This window comes from Barbatula barbatula (assembly GCF_947034865.1).
Source record: "Barbatula barbatula genome assembly, chromosome: 13".
NCBI classification, from domain to species: domain Eukaryota; kingdom Metazoa; phylum Chordata; class Actinopteri; order Cypriniformes; family Nemacheilidae; genus Barbatula; species Barbatula barbatula.
The window spans coordinates 7127437-7145982 of NC_136776.1; the positions used below are offsets into that span (position 1 = coordinate 7127437).

Consider the following 18546-nt stretch of genomic DNA (forward strand, 5'->3'; position numbering starts at 1 on the left):
AGTGGTGAATCAGTTGCCGTTACGTGGAGATAATTCTGGTTTTGCCAGTGTGCTAGATGACAATAGCTCCATGGGGCTGTTTTTGTCTCTCTTTGAGTACACCATGCGCAAAGATCCCGAACTGACAAGGATTACAAAAACAATCCCACAGAATGCACGCTATACCAGCCCACAGATACAAAACGAGATTATCGAAATGATGAGCAAACTCGTGACAGAAGAAATAGTGCGACAAGTCGGCGATAGCTGGTATTCAATTAAAGTGGATGGCACACGGGATCCTTTAGGCCAAGAAAATATATCTGTAGTTGTGCGTTTTGTTGAGGAAAACTATGGTGTGTGTGAGCGCCTCTTGGTAATGGCCACATCTGAGAAAGGTGATGCAGAGGCTCTGACAGGTGTCATCATTGATGAGCTTACCAGCGCCGGACTCAGCACGGACAAAATCCTGAGTCAGGTTTATGATGGCGCATCACTCATGTCTGGCAGGCATGGTGGTGTGCAGAAATTGCTCCAAAACAAGCTGGATCGTAACATATCATATATTCACTGCTTTAATCACCAACTTCATCTGGTTGTGATTCATGCGATGTCCAGCGAAGCAGCTGTCGAGGATTTTTTTGGTGTATGCAACATGCTGTACAACTTCATCAGGAAGCCAACCGTGGCTATTCTGTACAAAGGCGATACCCTGAAACGTCTCTTGGACCAGAGATGGACTGGCCACTTGGCAACGGTCAAAGTTGTGGTGAAGAGTTTTCACGACATATCCACATTACTGACCGAGGTGGAAAACACACGAGGCCTTGGAGCGGAGGTGCGCGTTGAGGCTACGGGGCTGCTTCGTGCCATTACGCAGCGCAGTTTTCTTTTAATTGCGCACCTTGTTATGAAACTGTTGTCACTTTTTGAGCCACCTAACAGACTACTACAGGCCGAAGATATGGACTTGTTCACTGCGGTGACACTTGTGAAAAGCGCTTCTGACTGCGTAAAGACACTGCGCACAGAAAACGAGTTTTCTGCACTGTGGGATCTCTGCGCTCCTCCAGCATCGGCCACCAAGGCTGTGTCGGTGACCGACCCTGGTCCAAGCAAGAGAAGACGCACAATTAACAAGAACCTCCGCGGATTTGCAGTTGAAGAAACAGTTGGTCAGCCACAAAGTGACATAGACGAAAAGACTGAGTTCATGAGATTGTTTTACAGTGTTATTGATGCTGTGCAAGGAGAGATGAATGCGCGTTTTGGAGAGCGCAGTAGCGAGCTCATTGGCGCACTGGCTGCTTTGAACCCAGAAGCCGAGGATAATTTCCTGGATCCATCAAAGGTAACCCCTCTCCTGGTATTAGCTGGAACTGATGTGGTTGAATCTGAATATACTGTGGCTCGTGAGTTCCTGGTGAAGAAAATGACTGACACACCGGTCCCCCCCGAAGATGGAAAATGGACAATAGCTAACATCCTCAGCACATTCAACTGCGCACTCCAGGCTATGCCGACTGTTCTCACAGCCTACACCCTTGCCCTAACTTTAGGAGCTTCCACAGCAATGTGTGAAAACTCATTTTCCACGCTCAAAAGCGTCTTCTCAGAGCATCGGCGCAGTATGCTGCACAAACGCAAGGCCCAGCTGATTCAGCTTGCTTTTGAAAAGGACCTCACTCACAAGTTTAAGTCCGAGTGGAAGGACACTTTGATGAGGAGGTTCTGCTCGGAGAAACGCCGCCTCCCGCTGTACTGACAGGAGGGACTGGAGAGAGGACAGCGCTGCCTCCACTCAAAGTACCGGTAGGTTCAAAGTCTCTGTGTGTGTGTGTGTGTGTGTGTGTGTGTCATGGCAATGCATATCTCTCTGTTGACTGCTTTAAAATGCAATGTTTGAGAGATGCTACTGGTGTTATATCTAATATGTTGTATAGTCAAGTGTTTTATGGATATTCATAAAATTGCTTCTATGTAATGTGGTGTAGGCTATAGGCTATCGCTGTTGGTTCTGTTTAAGGTGATGATTACGTGCTGCGCGAATAGAGCATACGATTATTATAAGTATACGTACTGTAGGCTAATAATAAGTGTGCCCTCCCATGCATTTCATATGCCCCCCTTAAGACTGAGGTCTGGCGACGGGTCTGTTTATATACCTGTTCTGTTCTTTATACAGACCAACGAACTCCAGCACGTCTTATATATCTTTATAATGAACCCTGTCGTCCCCAAACATGCCTACGTGACTATGGATCTCAGTATATTAGATGACCACTAGATGTCCTCATAACCTCATATATGCATAATTCACATAATATGTTACAATACCCATCATTTGATTCCTAAAGGATAATACAATATATCAGAAAACTCAAATGATCTCAAACTGGTATCTTGAACATGACACTGAACTCATTGTAATCCAAAGGCCAACACACTCACCATATCTTCATTTAGGTGGCTTTGATGAAGAAACAATCACACACTTGATAACAATAAACAAACATGACATATTTTATGACAATAATAAATACCAGAATATCTATGAATATACAACATGTCATACCACAATAATTGGTTTATTTTATTAATTCATATGTTGCCTATTTGAGTATATATTTCTTTAATTGTGTTACTTAGGCCTTTTTGTCTTTTGTTTAGAAATATTGAATAAAATGAGACCCACAATTCAAACCTTACAGGTTATATTAACAGAAGCCAGTGAATTGCTCTGTAAATATAAATTAAAATACAAAAAAGTTGGATTAAAGGAGAATGGAGACGTTTGGATTCTAACATATGCTTCACAGTGATCACATCTTTACACTAGCAACAAACTCTATTACACATTGGTCCTTCGAGGCAAATAGCTAATTTCTGCATCAATAGGATAGCTTACACTCCATTTAGCAAAGACTCTACATGATTTTCGTCCACGACGACAACAGATTCCTCCTGTCTGGACTAGGAATTACCTCTCTTCCAGCCCTACAGTCCACACAACTGGAGCTCAGAAGTTACGAGTGGAATGAATTAAACATCACAACCTGTCCCCTGTTACAAGAGCACCCCTGTAGTTTCATGGTTAACTCCACAATGGGGGTTCTTATGTAAATGCAGGAGGATAACAAGCGGTTACATCACACCATATTGGATAAACAGAATCAAAAAGACGCTGGCAGAGCCTATCCCACAAACCCTGCTCCAGAACAAACACTTGTCCCTACATTAAGTGCCAATATGAGGCATTAAGCCACTTTCAGTATAGCACCTTAGTCTGTTAACCAACCATTACGTGACGTTGAATACTGGCCACCCCCTCCAGTGACTTTGAATGAGACACTGACATAGTCTGGTTTTACAGAGGTTATGGAGGAGATATAGGCACGTGTTTGCTTCTTAGAACTGAAAGGCTCATCTTCCTCCTCCAAAGCAAGGTATAAACAGCCATGGTGATAAGGAGTCAGAGTCATGGGCAAACTCACATAACATGGGTAAACCTCCATTGCCGCCACTAAGAGATTACAACATTGGTAATATAGGACAACACAGCCATGAGAAATGTAATCCCTTTAGCCTTTTTTTAGCCTTTTTTAAATTTAAATTTAGCCTTTAATCCCAAGTTTCACCAGTGATGATCCGCAAGAGTTTGCAGGGCTTCGAACATCTGTTGACAATATCCTTCCCCTGACGCTACAGAGAGATTTAAATACCAAATTATGCTGGAAAATGCTAAATTCGAGGAAGTACTCCTGATAGCTGATTCCTATAGTACTCTCTGGACTCTCTAGGTCAATAATGATCAAAAACATGTTGAGTTTTTTTTGTTGTGTGACCATTACAGGGTCCTTTATTATATTAACGTGAATAATGTACGTTAAAGGTTGCTACTCCTTAATAAATAATCCAACTGACTTGCAATTAAGTAGTATTATACATATTATGACTCAAAACAAGCATGCTCATCGGAAGAGGCATGCCTTCATAAAAGTCCAAAAGGTGAAATATTCATTCAAATGGGCTTTTCATACATGTCTTTGTAAGCATGCGTAGTCTGCATAGACCGTTACTGATCACCTAAGTCAAAATTCTGGGTCTAAAGGCCTATCATTCATTGAGGATGTGTGTTAGGGCAATTTCTGAAATGGATTTGACTAATTTATCCTGATAACGTGAGTCTCGCTACTGAATTGTCCGAATGACTTGATATGAGAAAATGTAATCTATGTCCTATATGTGCATGTGTGTGTGAGCATGCCTGGGTCTGTATGAGCCAATGCTGACCGTCTGACTCATTTTTCTGGGTGTGGGGTTGTATTGTCGATTGTGGACATGTTAGTTTGCCATCCCTGAGACTGGTCGACGTTTATTTACCTAAACTTCTCGAAACCTGATAATTGCTGCTTGCAGCTATATTTTATTATAATGTTGCAAGTGTTGAATCTTCAACAACATATTGTCAAATATTGTACTGTGACAGGTACAAAACATTGCCTTTAAGGGACAGGAATGAAAAACATAGCCCAACTTCATAAAATGACGTAACATCGCAAATGTTAAAGTTAAAAAAACATCAACAGAGGTCTATAGTCCCTCAGATTAAACATTGACGGACTTTTTCGCTTCAGTCCTGCATGTTCAAAAAAGAGACAGTTTTTCCCAATAAGTTTAAGTTTAAGTACAATTTATTATCAGATGTAAAAGCTTCTTTCCAGCTGGGGTTGCCTCTCAACATATATATGAGCGAACACATTGAAAAACACACTTCCGGGTTACAGATATTTATAATATATGTGACGTCGATTCTCTCTTCAGGCTCCTCCCCTTCCTCGGGCGGGCGTTCAATCCTCTGGAACCAATCACCTCGGGACATGTAAATCTGACTCCATTCTCCCCCAACCATTGGATCTCTGCAAAACATTTTGAAAATAGCCATCCTGCCGAAAAATACGAAACTCCGCTTCTGTATTCCTCAAAGCTCTCGTTTCACACTCCTGCCAACTAGTTTTCAAGATTTAGAAAACCCAGCACAGCATGGACATACTCATATCATTATATTTGACAGTAAAACAACAGTAAACATAAACTTATAATACATAGAACATCGTAACCCCAATAACATATATGCTAAAATGATCAAAGCTACCAGCAGAAGAATAAAACATGTTTTCTTAAAATTTCTATTTTGAAACTAATAAAAACATAATTTTTTAACAAAACAATTACAAGTTACAAGAGTAGAAGTGAAATGTGTTGAACAGATAATTAGCCCCTTGGACTACGAATTTCGACTTAATTTTCCACCCATTTCAAATTTAGCCCTCGGTTACATAAAAATTCACGTATATTTTGGACGGACCGGTTTTGAAGGACTGGATGCTCGCACCTTTTGCAGACCTCACATTCCCTCATTGTTGCCAAGTGAGCTTTGCTGATGTGCATTTTGAAGTGTCTCATCACAGCGTTCACCTCAGGTTTGGTCCACGGTCTCCTTTTGTGCATCCGCCTTCCTCTGCTAGAGACTAGTAACAAACAGATCATATCTTTATTAATACGGTTTAAAAATGTTAGATATAAAATAAAATGATCAGGTGTGCATGGTGTTGTGGTTAATTATTTGAGGGTTTTATTTTATAAAGGCAGCTGTTAAATTTCAAGGTAAGAATGACTACAATGAACTACAATGATTAAACATCTTAAATTATGTTAAATCCAGGTATCTCACTAGGTGAGTATAGCAAGTTTAGAGTCTGTTATCTTAGATGAGACCAGATGCTGACTGAGTGTTTGGTGACTTTATACGGGTTCTGATTGGTGAGAAGATGAGTGACAGAGGATTAAAACTGATGTGTGTGAGCTGGAGGAGGTGTGATAAGAGAGACTGATGTCTCCGTCACAGTGCCATGCCCACAGCCTGCTCCTGAGGGCAGAGGACCCTGGCGTCTGTGGTCTGTCGTTGTCAAATTGTGCGGGTCGACTGGGATGCTTGTCGTAGAAAGTGTTGAGAAGAGCAGGATCCAGTATGTTATCCCTCAGGGCCTGAGAGCGTTTCACTGGTCTGTAGCCCTCCCAGTCGACCAAATTCTCCACTTTAGAGTTCACGCCATACCCGGGAAATTAACAGGAGTCCACGATCTGAGACGATGTCCTCGGGATACCATAGCACTGGTATACAGGGAGTAGGAGATGATTCCGTTGCTGTGGGAAGGCCTTTGAGACGGTAGATTTTCCATGTCATGCCAACTAGTCCAATTACAAATATGCATGACAATGACCAGCAAGGAATTTGAAGAGGATGGAGCTTCCTTCGGGCAGATACCTGGAGCTCTTGATGGCACATGCTCGACAGGCTTAAACAAACTGTCTTACTTCTGGTGCCAACCCAGACCATAAGCTCTCCTTGAGAAGCAAGAAAGTTCCATTAATCCCAGGTGGCCAGTGTACAGTGAGCTATGAATAGAGTCGATGATTTTAGCACGTTCTGGTAGCGGTCCGTACATCCGGTTAAAAGGACAGCCCAGCGGTCAGTTGTTGGGGGCAATGGCGGAGGTGACTGCTTCATTGGATGGGATTAACAATGAGTTATCTCCCTGGGGAGTAAACATACGTGAGAGGGTATCAGCACAAGCTACGATATCAACCCTCCTACCCCCGAAGAGGAGGCGTCTAACCCGATGATGATGGTCTGAAACTGATCAGGGTGCCTGAGGAGAACTTTTTCTTCAGATGTTTGAAGGTATCAAGGGAGACCTGGGGCCTCATTTACAGTGTGTAGAAAAGGTTCTATATGTTTTATGTGTCTAAGAACCCAAACAATCTGTATTTACCAATTGTATGTACACAGTTCTTATAGATGCGTAGCCTAATCATTATTGATAAATCCCAGATGTTTTTAATCCTCATGCTCGTCCATGTTCATGGTCATTTTCATTCGGAAAACTTTCCATAATCCATATATGGTGACAAAACCTAGGTTTGTTTGGGAGGAGGTATGTGAGGGGTAGGATGACGGAGCTGTAGATCTTGATGAAGTGGCCATAAAAGTTGACTAAGCCCTGGAAGCGTTGGAGATCTTTGAATGGAGTGGATGTTTGCCAGTTGGGTACAGCTGCCACCTTCCCACCTTGTCCATGGAAATGCCATCTTTGGAGATGTTTTAACAGAGTTTGGAGGATTTTTCTGCCTTGAGGTAGAGGTGGTGCTATCAAAGACGTTCAAGGACCTCTGCAACATGGCGCTGGTGATCATGAGGGTTCAAAGAATAAATCATCTATAAACACAAGTACAGTTGAGTGCAAAAAGCCTCTACCTCGTGCATTAAATCTTAAGCAAAGGAACATAAACCAGTCCATAAGGCATTATAATGTATGCATAATGACCGGTAAGAGTCAAAAAAGCTAATTTCCACTCGTCACCTTTTCTTATCCACTCCAGATTTTGGGTGCTGCAGAAGTCAACCTTGGTAAATATGCACACACATCTCAGCTGTTCGACTGCTGCCGGGATGAGGGGAAACTTTGCTGTTATCTTGTTGACTGCTCAATAATCTATACAGGGTCTTAAACCCCATCCTTCTTGGCCATGAAGAAGAAGCAGGTTGAGGCCGCATGTGACAGAGAGGGACATATGAATCCCTGAGGCCTTCGGCAATTCACTCCTCCGAGTCTCTTTTTTTTGACAATTTTATTTAACTTTTTCTAAATACAACAACATACATCAGACAGAACACAACTGAAGCAGCAGTAAAAACCTATAACTTAATAAATAAAGTAAAAGAAATATATATTTATATATATATATATTGTGGCAGGCATAAAGCAAGACGGACACAGAACTTCCAACTTTGAGCCCCGAAGGGTGATTTATTGAGGCACAGTGAGTAATTGTAGGTGAGAGGAGTCGTGGGGAATTAGCTCCTAGGCGTACTTCCGGGTTGTGGGGTGCTCGTGCCTCGTAGGTGAAAGTTGTGAAGTGTTGCGTGTTCCGTGAAGTGTGCCTTGGGATCATCAGCCGCTGGTCTCTGAAACATGGACAAAACCACACATTAAACATCAACAGATTCAATGGAGGAACAAGCTCACCCTTTCCTCTTCTTCCTCTGGTTATAAAGGGTGAGCTTGATTGGGACCAGGTGTTGACGATCCGCCGGTGTGGCGGCTAGATTGCACCGTTGCCATGGCGAAGCTGATTGGCCACTGGCCCGCTCGCCACACTCCCCCCCCTAAGCGTCGGTGTGGTACGGCAGTCCACTTGGTACGGGATTAGGGGACTCCGGGGGGGGGTTTGTGTCCCTGACCGTGATGCCCAACCTGACCACATCCAGGAGAGACCGTCGGCATTGCCATGGGAGGCTCCCGCCCGATGCGTTACCGTGAAGTGGTAGTCCTGGAGCGCGAGGAACCACCTGGTCACTCTGGCATTAGAGTCCTTGGCTTTTGCCATCCATGTCAGGGGTGCGTGGTCTGTGACCAAAGAGAAGCTCCTGCCCAGGAGGTAATAGCGCTGCAGGACTGCCCACTTTATGGCGAGGGCCTCCTTTTCGACCGTGGCGTACCTGGTCTCAGCCGGGGTGAGATTCTGACTGATGTATATGACCGGATGCTCCTTCCCATCCTTGTCCTGAGAGAGGACGGCTCCCAGCCCAGTGTCGGATGCATCCGTCTGGAGGGTGAAGGGGCAGCCGAAGTCTGGGGCATGAAAAATAGGGTCGGAGGAGAGGGCTTGCTTCAGGGTCTGGAAAGCCGCTTGTGTCTCTTCATTCCAGTTTACCTTCTCTGGCTGCCCCTTCCTGGTCAGGTCGGTCAGGGGGCTGGCTAAAGAGGAGAAAGCAGGGATGAAACACCGGTAGTAGCCCGCTAGCCCGAGGAAAGCATGCACCTGAGTCTTGGTGGTCGGTCGGGGAGCATTCTGTACTGCATCTACCTTCTGGGACTGTGGTTGAATGATCCCTCGTCCAACACGGAACCCGAGGTAGTGGGCTTCGGCTAGACCCAGGTGGCACTTCCTCGGGTTTGCGGTCAGCCCTGCCTTCGGTAAGTCGAGGAAGATCCTCCGAAGCCTCGAGAGATGTTCCTCCCAGGACCCCGAGTGGACCACTAAGTCATCTAGGTAGGCAGCAGCATAGGTTTGATGGGGCCGTAATAGAATATCCATCATGCGCTGGAAGGTGGCCGGTGCCCCATGTAACCCAAAGGGCAGCACTCTATACTGCCAGTGTCCCGAGGGCGTACTGAAGGCCGTCTTCTCTTTGGCTTCCGGAGACAGGGGCACCTGCCAGTAGCCCTTGGTGAGGTCCAGGGTTGATATAAACCGCGCTTTACCTAACCGATCTAGGAGTTCATCCAATCGGGGCATGGGGTAGCTGTCAAAGGCGGACACTGCATTGAGGCGTCGAAAGTCATTACAAAAGCGTAAGGAACCATCTGGTTTCGGCACCATCACGATAGGGCTGGACCAGGGGCTACGTGAGGGTTCAATCACCTGCAGCTCTTTCATCTGGGTAATTTCCTTCTCAATAGCCAGCCGACGAGCCTCTGGGATCCGGTAGGGCCGCTGTCGGACGATGACTCCAGGTTCCGTCCGTACCTCGTGCTGAATTATCCGAGTCTGCCTGGGCCGTTCCTGGAAGACATCAGAGAATTGACGGACCAAGGCCTCTAGGTTCACCTTCTGGTCGGGAGAGAGCTGTTCCCCCATGTGAACGACAGGAGGTTCAGTCGCCGCGAACGCGGCCATCTGTTGTGGCGGGTCTACCCAGATTTACGTGGTATAACTGCTCCACCTTCCGTCTGCCCGGCTGACGAAGCCGGTAGTTAACTGGCCCCACTTTTTCCAGGACCCTTCCAGGAAGCGAGGAACTTTGATGTAGCGGTGGGGGTCAGCACTAAAACCCGGTCCCCTGGCTGGAGTTCTCGAGGTTGGGTAGGCCGGTCATACAACCGCTTCTGGGCGCGCTGGGCCTCCAGCAGGTGTTCTTTCACGAGCGGCATCACTCCCCTCATCTGCTGGACATGCTCAATCACACTCCGGTGTGGGGCAGGTTGTTGCTCCCAGGCGTCCCGGGCCACATCCAGTAGACCACGGGGCTGACGAAGAGGAGTTCAAACGGGGTGAACCCTGTGGACGCCTGGGGCACCTCTCTCACACCAAACAGGACATAGGGGAGTATAAGGTCCCAGTCGCGCCCATCCTCTGCCACGACCCGCCGCAACATCCTCTTCAGGGTCTGGTTGAACCTCTCTACCAATCCATCGGTCTGGGGGTGATACACGGATGTGCGGAGCTGTTTCACCTTAAGGAGGTGGCAGAGGTCGGTCATCAGCCGGGCCATGAACGGGGTGCCTTGGTCCGTCAAGATCTCGGAGTCAGAGTTAAGAAGGGAGCCAGTAGCCTGGCCCAGTCCCCTTTGTCCCAGGCCTCTCGGACGGCGATAACCTCGAAAGTGTGGAGGTACGCGTCAATGTCGTCCAAGTCTGTCAGCTTTGTGAGGTGTTGGTGAGCCGTGGCGGCGTGCTGGGAGGGGCACCTGGGCTGCTGTGTCTCGCATCGTCTGAAGCTGGTGTTCCAACAGCTCACCCTTTCCTCTTCTTCCTCTGGTTATAAAGGGTGAGCTTGATTGGGACCAGGTGTTGACGATCCGCAGGTGTGGCGGCTTGATTGCACCGTTGCCATGGCGACGCTGATTGGCCACTGGCCCGCTCGCCACAATATATATATTACAAATGGAGATACAATATAAGCCTTTTAGAGGATTGAGTATCAAATCAAGTTATGTGGTACAATATTTATATAATTCAAAAAGGGTTTCCAGATTTTATAGAATAATTCACCCCTGCTTCTCATTGAATATGTGATCTTCTCTAAGGGTACACAGTTGCAAATCTCCGACAACCACATTCCAATAGGCACCTCAGTGTGTGCTTTCCATTTCAGAGCAATACATTTCTAGGCTATTATTAACAACATTTCAGTAAGCTTAATAGCATGTCTATTTCGGAGGTTAGAGTTGGTAAAATTGCCTAATAAACATACCTCTGGATCCATTGGAAAGTCAGTTCCATGAATCTGTGATATACTATCACATACTTGTACCCAGAACACCCTAACTTTAGGACACAGCCAGGTAGAATGCAAAAATGTCCCTTCTTCTGTACCACATCTGGAGCATAAGGGTGAAATACTGTTTTTAAATGTATGTAATCTAGTTGGAGTGTAGTAAAGTCGGTGTAAAAATTATACTGAATTAATCTATATCTGGAATTCAAGGTTGATGTGACCCCATCTTTGCATAATTGACCCCACAGGTCTGCATCTATTCTTACCCCCAAATCCTGCTCCCATCTCTTTCTGGATTTATCTGGATCATCTAAAGGCTGATTTGAGATCAGAGCTTCATATATTCTAGACATTGTTTTATATAGTGGTTTATTAGAGTAACAAAGTTCCTCAATAAACATTAAACCCGGTATTTTAGGATAAGTTTTTGCTTTAACCCTTAAACAATCTCGTAGTTGTAGATAACTAAAGAATTCTTTATTACTCAAATTATATCTATTCTTTAACTGTTCAAACGACATTACAACGTCACCATCAAAACAGTGCTCTAATAGTGTAATTCCTTTATCTGCCCATATATTAAAATTTTTGTTTTGATGACACATTGGTAGCAATCTGTTACCCCATAAAGGTGTTTTAGGGGAAAGAAAATTCTCCTGCCCCAGGAGAGACCACAGTTTATACCAAGTCTGAACTGAGTGTCTAATTATGGGATTATTCGTTCTTGTTTTAATTAGTTTGTCAAAATATTGACAGTACATTCTTCCTTTAGCTCTGATTTCTCCATATTCAGCCAAGAGGGAGAGGGGGAAATAGCTAACATCTGAGCTAAGTACCTGAGGCCTGTACCATGAAGCTGGTTTAGGTGGCTAGCGAGCTATGTTTCAGTTTAGTTTGTGACAACCTTGGGTTTTAGGTACCATGAGAGTCGCTCGGCTTTCTTCGGTTTTCGTCACCATGGTATCTTACGCTGCACGGCTAACCTGCTCCGGGGCAGATTATGTTCTGGATTCAAGATCTCAGACTGAAGTTTGACCAATCAGCTGTGAGCAAAGAAACATATAGGTGACGTAACTGACTCACAGTGCGTGTTAGAATGGCTAGTTATTTTTTATACGGTTTAATCAAATGAAAATACAAATATAAATATATATATTACAAATATAAAATCAAATATTGTTAACTATATAGGTAAAATCTGATTTTACTTGCTTTCCCTTACACTCACATGAAATTCAATTTACTTACTTATATTCCACTTTTATTGTATCACATGTATTTGCATTGCAGTTTTTACATTCTTGTCTGTGGTGCAGAACATCTAGAAACACTTTCAGTTTCACTGTATTAGGAAATTTTTCTTTGTCCTGAACAGTAGTTTTTATTAAGGCTTCAATGAAATGACTGACCCTGGTTAATGGCGCAAAGACTAGTCTATTAAAGGTAGAGGCTTATGCATTCTGTTGTAAAAGCAGGCCGTTTTATTAAGTGTAATTCTTATATTTTCTTCCGCTTCTCTGTGTTGCAGAACACACCCCTATTTTATAATTCTGAGCTCCGTCTTCTTTCTGCAAAAAAAACTAGTTTTTATCATATCAGACTAAAAGGAGACCAACATGCAACCAGTCCGGGTTATTTTTTGGGCAACTTGTTTGACATGAACCATCAGTACACGGTGCATTTATTGATTTTAAACACGTAAGATGTCAGAGTTTACAATGCAGAAGCGGTGCGTGTCATTTGCCTGTCAAATTAGCCGTTTGCAGCTTTAACAAATTTGTACAGAAGTTCAAAAATATATGAGAATGAACTTTATTTGCACGCAACTCCTCTCATGTGTACTCGGAAGGGAAATGATGAAGCAGATGTAAGGTTAACTGCTTCTGCTGTCTGAATGGATGTTTTTTGTCCGCACGCAGGTTAAAATTGCAATATGCAGGAGCTTCAATGAACATTTGTTGTAATATTTCTGTACGCATGCCTTACATAAAAAAGTTGCCCGCAAGGGTACGGACCCCTTGTAGTTCCACCGAGGACCCCGCGGATCCTGTTTGCCCTACAGCACTACAGTAAATATGTGTACTATATAGTCGTTTAACTTGCGCATTAACGCAATCAGCAGTGTTTCTGAAACACTTCTCTCTTGCGTAGACAGCAGAAACATATCAGTCCATGGCTGAAATTCATGTTTGTGTTCATATTGTGGAAATCGCTTTATCCATTTATAATGCGATTGGTTTAGCCATGCTGACGTCACTCGTTCATGTGCACGCGCACGCAAACTAATCTTAGCTTCAGGATCAAAGCTTGAGTTGACAAAGAAACTCCATGAGCTGCTTCATGGTACCAACAAAGCTTGATCACGTTGGTTTGATTTTGTCAACCCCAAACTAATCCAACTACCCTGAGTTTGTTCAGCTACATTCATGGTACAGGCCCCTGGATTGGGATGCCCAATAATACATCTTAAAGTTGGGGAGTCTCAGTCCTCCTTGTTTATAATCCCAAGACAGTTTATCAAGGCTGACCCTAGGTGTTTTACGATGCCAAATAAATGATCTTATTAACTTATTTAGAGAGGTGAAAAATGAATTAGGGATTGGAATTGGGAGAGATTGAAACATATATAAAAATTTGGGCAAAATATTCATTTTAACAGCATTTATTCTACAGAGTAATGTGAGTGGTAAATCCATCCACTTGGTTAAGTCTCTACCCACCTTCTCTAAGAGGCTAGCTAAATTAAGTTTATAGAGATTCTTTAAATCACCGTCTACCTGAATACCCAAGTATTTAAATCCAGTAGGAGAGAACTTAAAGGAAGAGCCGTCCAGTTCAGTATAGTCGAACCCTGATAATGGCAAAATGACACTCTTTTCAATATTAACTTTGTATCCAGAGAAAGTGGTATATAATTGTAACACATTCTGTAGATTCGACAACGAGTCTATGGGGTCAGTAAGAAATAAAAGAATATCATCTGCAAATAGTGATATTTTATGTATTTCAGGGCCGATTCCAAAGCCCTTTATATCCGAGTTACATCTAATGGCCTCAGCTAGAGGTTCGATAGCCAATGCAAAGAGAGATGGGCTTAAAGGGCATCCTTATCTACATCCTCTGTACAAGGGAAATGTAGCAGAAGTAATTCCATTAGTTACTATTTTTGCTTTGGGAGATTTATAAAGTGAATAAATTTGGTCAATATATGCAGCTCCAAATCCAAATTTTTTCAACACTTCAAAAAGATATGGCCACTCTACCCGATCAAAAGCCTTTTCGGCATCCAGAGAAACAGCTACTCCCTTTATGCGTTTTCCTTTAGCAGTGTGAATGACATTGAATAGTCTCCTCAGGTTATTTGCTGAAAGTCTCTCCATTATAAAACCAGTTTGGTCTGGGTTAATCAGCAGAGGAAGACAAGTTTCTAACCTCTTGGCTATCATTTTAGTAACTAATTTAAAATCCACATTAAGGAGAGAAATTGGCCTATAGGACGCACATTTCAGTCGATCTTAACCTTCTTTGTATATTACCGAAATTATTGCATTGGAGAAAGAGTCTGGGAAAAACTTGTCCTTCCTAGCCTGGTGAAGTACTTCCATTAAATATGGCACAAGCAAATCTTTAAATATTTTATAAAATTCGGATGGGAAGCCGTCTTCACCTGGAGATTTATTGTTAGGCATTAAAAGAATGGCTTCGGTCAGCTCAGAGGTAGAAAAAGGTTAATCCAAATCAAGCCTGTCCTCCTCTGAAAGACATGGTAACTGGATTGAGGATAAGAAAGAATCCATTTCTGTATTATCTGTAATTGCCTCAGAAGTATATAACTCAGTGTAATAATACCTAAATGCATCATTAATCTCTACAGGATTATATGTTTCTGCGTTACCTGTATTTAAAGCATTTATCGTTTGTTTCTGTTCATCACGTTTCCGTTGCCAGGCCAAAACTTTATGTGCTTTCTCGCCCAACTCATAGTAACGCTGGTTAGAACTAATAATAGCCCTCTCTGCTAGGTATCCATTTTATTGTACTCCATTTTTTTATGAAGTAATTCCCTATGAATATCCTTATTCTGATCCTTATGGTATATTTTTTCAAGTGCTAATATTTCAGATTCTAGCTCATTCAATTTGGCTTTTTTTTATTTTATTACCCCCTTTGTATATGCAATACACTGGCCCCTAAGATAAGTCTTTAATGTGTCCCATAATATAAAGTTATTGGAACAAGTGTTGAACAATTCTTCAATGTTCTGCGTATTCAGAATTGGAGAGAGGCCAGTCAAAGTAAAATCTTGAAGTTTATTGATCAGAAGATTCAAAAATACAACAGCTGCTGGGTGAGTTGCCTCAGACTCAGTCTTACAAGAGAACTGATATCTCACAGAGGACTCACACCGAAGCACAATATTTCATCGTATTTATAATCCTTTTTGGTGTCCCTTTTTAGCTCGAGAAGCTACTGTCCTTTTGCGGATGTGAAGTCCTGGGAACACGTCCAATCCGCTGCCTCTCCTTTGTTCCTCAGTTCACGCTGCTTGTCCCGACTATTTGTGGAGACCCCATACATCACCAAATTTCGATGAGCTCTGCGTAATCTGATCTTTACACACACACACATGGTACAGAAAGTTCACTCCAAATAAGTCCTTTGGTTAACTCACACACTTGTTATATTTTTAACATATTATGCACAGTTAATGATCAATAATAAAAAGCATTTTAAATGTAAAAGCCCGTTTAAACCATAATAAAAATCACAATAAAAGTCCTTCACAAGAAGGTTTATTTGTAGATGTAAAAATATTGATTTGTTCTCTAATACATTTTTGGAATTCCAATTGTCTAAAGAAGAATTGGATTTAGCCTCCACCTATAAATTCGTCCTGTTTTTTCTGGGATAGACAATGACATTATAAGGGGAGAGTTGTCGCTCAATAGACGAGGAAGAAATTCAACATCCATCACACAGTATAAAAGTTGGGTGGATAACAAAAAATAATCTATACGAGTGTGTGTGTCATGAGGGTGTGAATAAAAAAATAATCTCTATCTTGTGGATGTTCATGCCTCCAAACATCAGTTAGATTTAAATCTTTCATAAAAGCCTCGGTTGATTGAGCTGCTTTAGAAAGAGGCAATGGTCTGGTTGAAGATCTATCAAGTACATTGTCAAGACAAAAGTTAAAGTCCCCACCTACCAAGAGTGAGCCCGATGATTGAGCGATTTGAAGGAAAACATTTTGAATAAACAACTGATCATCGATATTTGGAGCATATATATTTATCATTGTCCACTGTTCAGAATACATATGTCCTTGTTTCATTACATATCTTCCCGAAGGGTCGAGTACCGATTTTGTAACTGTAAAAGGGATATTTTTATTTATCAGTATAGCTGTTCCCCTTGATTTAGAATTAAACGAGGATGCAAACACTTGACCCACCCATTCCCTTTTTAGTTTTTTATGCTCAGAGTTGGACAAATGGGTTTCATTTCATTTTAACTGGGCTGTGTAGATCTTTGGTATTAAATGTCCCAAATTTCAAAGGTTTTGTTGTCATGCATAATCTATGGTATCAAGCTCACCACATAAAAAATCCTTGTAAAAAACTAGCATTATCCTGATTGATCCACTGTCTTCCTGTATATTAAATGTTGACATGTATCTCTCCAAAAAAGAAATAGAAAAAAAAACACATATAAACACAGAAACCCTACTTAAGCTGCTGAACCAGAACTATCACAACCATTGAGAAACGAATAGCTCGCAGTCACACTTCCTTCCCAAACAAAAATGAAGGGCTAACCTTGAGCTCTCTTAATATATAAAACACACTGATATAAGCAACAGTTATTTATAATAGTGCCCCGAACATATTGAACTCTATTACAAATCTAATCAAGTGCAAAGACAAATAATAATAATTATAATTAAACAGTAGGCCGATCAAAGGAAAGTGGTCAGAGACGTGCAAAGTTTGATGTTTTCTATTGCAATTGCGTGTAAAGATTAGTTGGTTACCAGTTGGTTACTGGGTAGATTACTTATGAATTGTAAACAGTTACTGATAACAGATTACGTGACAAAATTTGAAGTCAGTAACGTAATTATAAGGTTAAGTAATCTGACTACTTTTGGATTATTAGTTTTGCTTTGATTATTCATGATGCAGCTCAGTAGTTCTAGTTAAGGGACACCTAACATCACAAATGACACAAAATCTCAGTTATGTACAGTTTACCATGCAAGAATACAAATATTAGAGAATCCTTCTTAGTTTTACCCTCATTCAGTGCAAAAAATGACAAAACCATAAACAAACCTTTGTAGGAGACGTGATGTCACATGCAGCCATCCCAGCTAGAATTTTTTTGTTCTAAAAATGTTCTGAGAATATTACCAAGCAATGTTGCTTTACTGTTTTCAGCGGGTAGTTTTATTTTAGTTCCCAGAACGTTCACTTGAATGATAGGAAAACATTTTCAAAAAACATCGTAAACACGTTTAGTGTAAAATTTTTTGGAACATTACACTGTAACATTCTTATAACATTTTCAGCGGGTAGTTTTATTTTAGTTCCCAGAACATTCTCTTGTAAGGTAGGTTAACATTCTCTAAAAACATTCCAAAAATGTTTAGTGACAACATTATTATAATATACTTTGCTAATGTTCTTTTAATGTTTCCAACAGGTAATTTTATTTTTGTTCCAAAAACGTTCTTTTAAAAGAGTGCAACATTCAAAGGATGTTAATTGAAACATTGTTAAAACATTCCATTCTATAATGTTCTTTGAAAATTTTCTACAGGTAGTTTTATTTTTATTCCCCGAACATTATCTTATAAGGTAGGCTAACATTATTTTCAAAACCTTCAAAAAATGCTTAGTGACAACATTGTTATAACATAATTTTAATATTTTCAACAGATCGTTCTATTTATGTTCCCAGAGTGTTATTTTAAAAGGTAGAGCAACATTTAAAGTATGTGAAGTGAAATGACGGGTTAACATTTAGAAATATTTAGTGAAAACTATTTGGACCTTTATTATTTGTAACCTTTTATCTTCTGGGTAACATTGCTGGAATCATTATATGCCCTCCAGACATTTTTTTAAATGTACATGCTTTAATAACATACACAAATATGTTTACACAAATAATCCTTTAATAACAAAAATGTACTCGCTTCAACAGAACAATGAGTTACTCTCTTAAAATAATGTGCACATTAAACATATAAACATTGTTATAATTTTGAAAGTGAAATAAAAAAAGCCATTTTTATATTGAACATTTTAATGGGTAAACTGTAGGAATAAAAAACTACAACAATAAAATAAAACAGCATAGAAACACTATGAAAAATTATTAACTATTATAAAAAACATTATGAAAGAAATTAATCGGAGGCAGCAGGTTCAAACATGGCACTCTCCTCTGGTGCATCTTCGTTATTGTGACTCATGGCAAGACACGTGACTTCATTGT

The 18546-nt window shown here is 41.6% G+C and overlaps 1 protein-coding gene across 1 annotated transcript; it reads left to right on the top strand.

Annotated features, from left to right (window-relative positions):
* The first annotated feature begins 257 nt into the window (after positions 1–257).
* On the top strand, positions 258–15781 carry LOC306902401 (uncharacterized protein). The gene is made up of 2 exons (XM_079470922.1): positions 258–1791; positions 15502–15781. Exon 1 carries the CDS (start codon positions 359–361, stop codon positions 1742–1744), a length of 1386 nt encoding a protein of 461 aa, XP_079327048.1. The 5' UTR covers positions 258–358; the 3' UTR covers positions 1745–1791; positions 15502–15781.
* The last annotated feature ends 2765 nt before the right edge of the window (positions 15782–18546 follow it).

Coding starts and splice junctions, on each gene's coding strand:
- LOC306902401 (XM_079470922.1), top strand. CDS start 359: ATGGCCACATCTGAGAAAGGTGATGCAGAGGCTCTGACAGGTGTCATC.